The 7,447-nt window shown below is 37.6% G+C and overlaps 2 protein-coding genes across 2 annotated transcripts; one reads left to right on the top strand and one right to left on the bottom strand.

Annotated features, from left to right (window-relative positions):
- Positions 1-641: 641 nt before the first annotated feature.
- LOC129923727 (octopamine receptor beta-2R-like) lies at positions 642-6,189 on the top strand. Its single transcript, XM_056016191.1, has 2 exons — positions 642-1,187; positions 6,175-6,189. The coding sequence occupies exons 1-2, from the start codon at positions 642-644 to the stop codon at positions 6,187-6,189; spliced, it is 561 nt and encodes a 186-aa protein (XP_055872166.1).
- A 154-nt stretch (positions 6,190-6,343) lies between these two features.
- Positions 6,344-7,348, bottom strand: LOC106078810 (octopamine receptor beta-3R-like). The gene has a single exon (XM_013239842.2). It carries the CDS (start codon positions 7,340-7,342, stop codon positions 6,410-6,412), a length of 933 nt encoding a protein of 310 aa, XP_013095296.2. The 5' UTR covers positions 7,343-7,348; the 3' UTR covers positions 6,344-6,409.
- Between the last annotated feature and the right edge of the window lie 99 nt (positions 7,349-7,447).

The raw sequence follows: 7,447 nt of genomic DNA on the forward strand, positions 1-7,447 counted from the left end.
GGGGAGATTTCTCTGAAATAAGCATGTAAAAAAGCTTTTTGAGAATCCTTGATGGCACTTGTGATAACAAATATCTCTGGTAGTGTAAACATGAATTGCAACGTACAAACAATTTTTTTTTTAAATATATGAAGCCATTGTTACTGTATGCATCATTGAAATCGCCTATAATATAGAACAGCCAGAGTTCGGGAAGAGTTATCTTCAATGTGATTGACACAGCGAGAAAGGTTAGAATACAAATATGTGCAGACGTGACGCATTTTTAGAAAAAAACTTACGACACGGGTAATGCTTAAACTATAGGGTTTAATTAATGTCATCGCTTTACCTGGACATTAGGAGATAAACTATTTAAATATGGTGATTAACTAGAATAGTTTATTTTTAACCTTCTGGCACCTTTTTGTTGTAAATGAATTATTTCTAATTAAAATTATCGCGAATTCAGCTTGCTGACTGTGTTGCCAGATTTTTACATGCAGATTATTCTAAGTAGGACTAAAATATATAACCAACATTTTTCATGATAATATTTTAGTGTTAATTTGAACATCAGGTCCAGGACATGTACGGGTTAAATCTTTGTACCTATTAAACCAGTGATTTACTATTTTCAACATAAGAGTTAAAATTATAATATGATCGATAATGCTACAAACTGTAGTTACCTCACTCAAGCGAACACTTTCGCGCCATTTCTAACAAGTAGTCGGACACTTTTGGTGTTCCTGGCAGTTTGCATGAGCGTCTTTGCTGCTGTGACGCTTTTCCTGAACGCTGTAGTCATCGTAGCCGTCTGCAAATCCACGGGTCGAGGTCGCAGTTCGTCTGCTCGCAGCAAGCGGGCTGGCAACAACACGAAAGTGGTCAAACTCCTGATGACGTCAATGGCCGTGGCCGACTCTATCGTCGCTCTGGTCATCATGCCGATAAGGATCTCAGAGCTGGTCCACAACGGGATGTGGGTCATGCCATTCGACAAGTGCAAATATCGAGGGACATTCAGCGTCTACATGTGCACCGTGTCAATCTACCACGTGGCCTGCATGGCCATCGACAGATACCTGGCCATTTGCAGGCCACTCTCCTATCACGTGATGACGGTCAACGCGGGATACGTCATGGCTGGACTTAGCTGGGCAGTCCCTGTCTTCATATACCCTCTACCCGTACTCTCGGAGATGGTACTCCTCACCGACACAAAATCTGGATGCATCATTCTAAGCAACACATGTGGACACAACAAAACCGTCCTTTTTTCTCTACTGGGCGCAATCGCTTCATTTTATATTCCTTTCTCTGTCATATGTGTTTTGTATTTGAGAGTCTTAATCAAAGTTAAAAAGTTTCATAGAAGCGACAAAAGTATCGTATCGAACGATCAAAATCGAATACAACTTACAACCACTTCAAATGCGTTTCAGAACATGAAAAGCGAAAGTGGAATCGTTGTGGAAACTATTTTGACTGCAAGCTTGCCTGCGATTATAAATAATGATTCGTCTTTAAACTCGTGCAACAAATTTAATGATAATACAAAAATGAAGGATTGTGCGTTGAAAAAATCTGGCCCCAGAAAGAGAAGCAGGAAAGCGCTTCTGACAATTGGCCTGATTGTCATGAGTTTTACTCTTTGCTGGTTGCCTTACGCAATTTTCATGGAGTTTTTTTCATCGCATGCTGATGCAGACATACCACAGTGGTTTGAGACAATGACAATGTGGCTGGGTTATTTAAACTCAGCTTTCAACCCAGTTTTGTTCTGTTTTCACCGAGGAATCAGATTAGCGGTCAAGAAATTGTTGTGTCCTTGAAATAATGCAGCCATAATTAGAGATTTTTTTTATTTATGACTGAAAAACTATAAATAGTTAGTTTGTTTTTTTTTTCTTTTCTTTTTTGGTGTATCCGGCGTACAGAATAAAGAAGGTGTTGACGTGTTGATAAGCTGGTGTTTTTTTTGCTGATAAATTTTTGTCTTTTTTTTTCACTGATAAATTTTGTCTTTTTTTTTCGCTGATAAATTTTGTCTTTTTTTTCGCTGATAAATTTTGAATTTTTTTCGCTGATAAATTTTGTCTTTTTTTTTCGCTGATAAATTTTGTCTTTTTTTTTCGCTGATAAATTTTGTCTTTTTTTTTTTTTTGCTGACAAATTTTGTCTTTTTTTTTTTTAAGCACTGCAAAGTTAAATTTTCAAAGCACTTTCGTTGTATTGTCTCACACAACCACTTGTTCTATAAGCCAACCATCTTATTGTCTCACACAACCACTTGTTCTATTAGCCAACCATCTTATTGTCTCACACAACCACTTGATAAGCCAACCATCTTATTGTCTCACACAACCACTTGATAAGCCAATCATCTTATTGTCTCACACAACCACTTGTTCTATAAGCCAACCATCTTATTGTCACACACAACCACTTGTTCTATTAGCCAACCATCTTATTGTCTCATACAACCACTTGATAAGCCAACCATCTTATTGTCTCACACAACCACTTGATAAGCCAATCATCTTATTGTCACACACAACCACTTGATAAGCCAACCATCTTATTGTCTCACACAACCACTTGTTCTATTAGCCAACCACCTTATGGTCTCACACAACCACTTGTTCTATAAGCCAACCACCTTATGGTCTCACACAACCACTTGTTCTATTAGCCAACCATCTTATGGTCTCACACAACCACTTGTTCTATTAGCCAACCATCTTATGGTCTCACACAACCACTTGTTCTATAAGCCAACCATCTTATTGTCACACACAACCACTTGTTCTATTAGCCAACCATCTTATTGTCACACACAACCACTTGTAAAATGAATTGTGTGACCCCGCAGAGCTGTCATTCGTAAAAAAAACAACAACACACACACACACACACACACAAACGGTAATCTAATAGTCAAAAATTTATTTTGACATGCTTCAAAAGAGTACCATGAGATTTGTCGAAATCAAGTAGACCAAATGTGGTATCTCATGTTCGTATATTGTGTAGAGAGTTTGAATCTTCATGCATATCTATTTGTCAACAGTGTTGTCAAATAATGACAGTCTGGCAATAAAGAAATATTGCCAGATTTCTCCCTAGCAAACTGTAACAATGTTTGTTTATTGTAACGGTAGAGTCTTTACACTACCTGGGATATCTAATAATTCAACTTGGCTAGCACGAGGTCATGAGTTTCAACAGATCCACGTGAATGTGTTTACGGTGTATGAGGTGTGTACGAGTTGAAGTTAGTTGGTGACTGGGCTCTGAGAGATTTTATGTATATATTCTCAACAGTTCAATAAATTACTTATCTTATCTTATAACATACAGACGTTACTTCAAAAAAAAAATGATGATGATTGCGTCCTACGTGTGTTCCTAGGTTAATCTAGTCATGAGTGTTAACCAATGACTTAAATTCTGCCAAGTAATTGATTTTCCTGGCTAGCTCAGATTACCCATTCCATGCTCTAATAGCACTAGGGAAGAAGGGGCATTTGTTCAAATGGAACAAGGAATGTGCCTGAAGGGTTTCTAAATTTAGTGATTTTACTGAAGGTGTTACTCTGAGTATAGTTAAATGTGAATATTCGTTTGTTATGAGTCTCACTGCTCTGTTTTGTGTCTGTTCCAGTTTCTTAATGTTTTCTTGAGTTGAGAGGTCCCAAACTGAGGAGTCATATTCTATTATTGGCCTGACCAAGGTTAAATAACATTTTAGTTGTATGTTCTTATTTGATTTGTAGCAATTTCTTTTAGTAACTATCCGAATGAGCTGAGCCTCCCCTCGAGAGCGTGCTATTGCTTCAATGTTGAGTGTTAAGATGTTCCTGTCGTCAAAAGACTTAACTAGGGCTTGGAGTTGCTCGACAGCGATCCGTGGTACAGACCTGTGATGTGGCAACGACCTATTGGTCCTAACTGCCCACAGTTTGCGACGTTGTAGGTCTTATTCGAATTAGTTCCAGCATATGTAATAAGAAATGTATCTTTATCTTATTGTCTTTCTTTATTTTTGTGGTTTTGTATTTGTAGATTATGGTTTAGTGTTTTATGTATTTTTGCTACTTAACTTTTTAGTCTTCTGTCCTGAAGTGTCTTTAAGGGGTTACTGGAGTGCGAATTTTTATTTTTTATTTTTGCTTTAACTTAATAACTTTTGTTATATTATATCATATGACAACTCAATAAAAAAAATATATATATTGAATGTTGTCTAATGTTTCCGGGTTACCATGGTAATGGCGGCCATCTTGAAAATAAACAAAAATTAGTTCATATAGGAAAATTCTAAAATTTTTCAAAATAGATACATTTCAAAGCTAAAAATACTTACACCTTAAGGTATAAACGTGGCTGGAAGGAGCTAGCTAGATTTTATACATTTTCCCTTAGTATTGTGCATTTTATGATTTTTTAAAAAAGGGTGATTTTTTTTCCTGTAAAATGCATCCACATTTTTTTCCCCAAAAGATCATATATTAAAAACTTCTTCAGCTAAAGTCATTAAAACTAGCTGATTCTCTTTATTAGTTATCTCTGAATATGTGTACCAAATTTGACACATTTATCTCTATTAGTTCTAGAGATTTTAGAAATATGTTACAGGGGTTAACCAATACAGGTACTACCTTTTTACAAAGGGAACTCACTCTGTTGTCATTTTGTCTGAGTGGAATCTTTTACAGTTATTTCTCAAACTCCCCCTTCTTGGATCAAGTTGAAACTTGGCAGAATTATTCATTGTCGATGCACACGAATTAATGAAAAAAAAAAAGAAGTAGTTAATCAATTAGTCGTAATTAATTTTGTTTTATATAGAAAATGTATTCAACTAATGGAAGATAACTCTTGTGTAGTGAACGAGGCCTTCGGTGGAAAAAAAAATATTAAACTAACAATACACTATAAAACCTTTAATTTTTAAAAGTAATTGAATAGCTCAATGGCTAACACGTCGACCTTCCATCACGGAGGCTCGAAACCTCGAGTTCGAACTCAGACTAATAGCCTTTGAAAAACAGCACAGAAACCTTCTCCCAGATACACCCTTACCACCCCCCCTCCCTTAGGAACCACAAAAATAATTGGACCAAGGCGCACTGAGCATGCTATAAGCATGAGCGTTGCGTTAAACGAAATATTCACAGCTGTACACATTTATTATTGTTAGTCTAGATCTATTAACAAATTGTTTATTTAGTCTATAATTTTTTTTTCTCTCTCTCTCTAGCTCTTTTTAACATATTACTGGACAATCTTACTTCAAAACTGGATGCTACAACGGGCAGATCAGATGAGAAGCCAACATGTGGTTTTAGATGACTTTGGCGTCTTTTTTTTTTTTTGGTGGGGGTGGGGGGGGGGGGAAGATCATATTTTTAAAAACCTCTTTAAGCCTCATTGTCTTAAGGTCACCTTAATAAAATGTTTCGGTGTCATAAAGTGTGTGGGGGTTGCTTTAGGGGGGAAAGGGGGTCAGCACTTCCATAAGCTCTCCTCCATCTTGCTAACCCCCCCCCCCCCCTTGTAACACAAGTGCTATTGGTGTTACTGGCTTAGTGTGTTGTTAATACCTCTTCTGGGTATAGATGTATAGTTCTTGTCTTGTTAATTAAATACTTATATCTTTATGACTATGTAGTGTATTCTTATTAAGCTTGCTGTGTACTTCGACCACGAGACGTAGATCTATAAATTAGTACTGAACACAGATGTAGCTGACACAGGTTTATTGAGTAAAATAATAGCTTACAAGTAGGCTATCTCAGCCATCAATAACATGAATAAGTTCACCAATATGTTTCACAAGCATTTATAGTTCCAAGATGAACACACAATAAGTGATTATAAAACAATCTGATCCACAGACCTAACATGCCTGTCTCTTCTCAGCACATGGCGCAGACTCTCTTACTGAGCATGCCGTTCCTTCTCATCATGTGACCAACAAAAAATGGTACCACGTGATTGTCAATGTGAAAACCCCTATTTCACATGGAATCATATCTTCTCATTATTCTCACCAAACAATAGTGTTACACCCCTGTATTGTACTGAAGGTTTATACAGCTAGAAATAGAAAGATCCGTTGGAAAGACTTAGCTATTAGGCTTAATGTGCATCAAAAGTTATTAAATATAAAAATTCCTCTAACAGAAATATACTAGCTGAAGCAAGACGCTGTTTAATTCTAGCATTAAAATGCATTGAAAACAAATCATCACACACTACACTGCATGGAACACACTAAAATAACAGTCATGTCCAGTGTAGGATATATTGAACCAGCATTCACGACGAAGAACTTAAATCGATTCATTCGGCCTAGGTCTGATTTGAATTAAATACCAATATCGTCTGCTTGACGTCATATGTTTTTCAAATTCAACAATCAAGGAAATAATAATTTTTTCACTGATGACCTTATGCCCTGGTGCAAGCAGAATAAAATCGGGTTCAGTGTGGAGTTAAAGTACCCCATCCAAATGGTTAAGTTGTAAATCCAGGCAGGAAAAGGGGTATGGCCGCTGACGCCAAAAACAACTTTGAACACAGAAAAAGGCAGCCATGTCACAGTGAAAGTGATGACAATCAGGCCAATGGTTAACAGCGCCTTCGTGCTCTTTTTCCTTATGCCAGATTTTCTAAACGAGGAAGTACCAACGTAATTAAGTCTCAGATCACTGGAGGGTTTGCGATATTCCCTACTGCTGCTTTTTCCAATGTTCGACAATTTCTTTGAAATGTTAGATGAACCGGAGCACTTGCGCAGACTTCCCGGATTATTCTCTTTTTGACCGTTGTCGTTAAAAGAATCATTTTCAGATGAATTTGACTTGAGGCTGACATTTTTCTGAGATCGACTTTTAGACAAGGTCCCATGATGTCCTTTGTGGAATTTTCGAACTTCGAGCAAAACTTTCGAATACAGGCTGAAAATCATTAGGAACGGAATATAAAATGATAACACTGCGCTAGCTACGGAGTACGTATCATGCATCTTTGCCTTGCAGAAGTTATTTCTCAGATGCCCACATCCTGTATCAGATCGTACGATTATAATCCATTTAGCTATGATTGGGATTAAATAAAGAACCATGGGGATTGTCCAGAAAAGACCGGCCATGAGACAACCTGTTTTGATAGTAAGGAGGCGATAGGACATTGGTCTGCAGATGGCGAGGTAGCGATCTATAGCCATTCCCATGACATGGTAGACAGACACTGTGCAGAGATAGATGCTGGTCAAGGACCGAAATTTGCACATGGACTTTGGGAAAATCCATTCACCGTTGTGGGCCATTTCTGTGATTTTCAGAGGCATGATCACCAAGGCGACTACGGCGTCGGCCGCGGCCATGGAAGCCATTAGCAATTTGACCACCTGCGTGTTGTTTCCGTTTCTTCGGGCGTGGCCCGGGCCTTGACC

This window comes from Biomphalaria glabrata, chromosome 17 (genome assembly GCF_947242115.1).
Source record: "Biomphalaria glabrata chromosome 17, xgBioGlab47.1, whole genome shotgun sequence".
NCBI classification, from domain to species: domain Eukaryota; kingdom Metazoa; phylum Mollusca; class Gastropoda; family Planorbidae; genus Biomphalaria; species Biomphalaria glabrata.

Coding starts and splice junctions, on each gene's coding strand:
- LOC129923727 (XM_056016191.1), top strand. CDS start 642: ATGATCGATAATGCTACAAACTGTAGTTACCTCACTCAAGCGAACACT.
- LOC106078810 (XM_013239842.2), bottom strand. CDS start 7,342: ATGCCTCTGAAAATCACAGAAATGGCCCACAACGGTGAATGGATTTTC.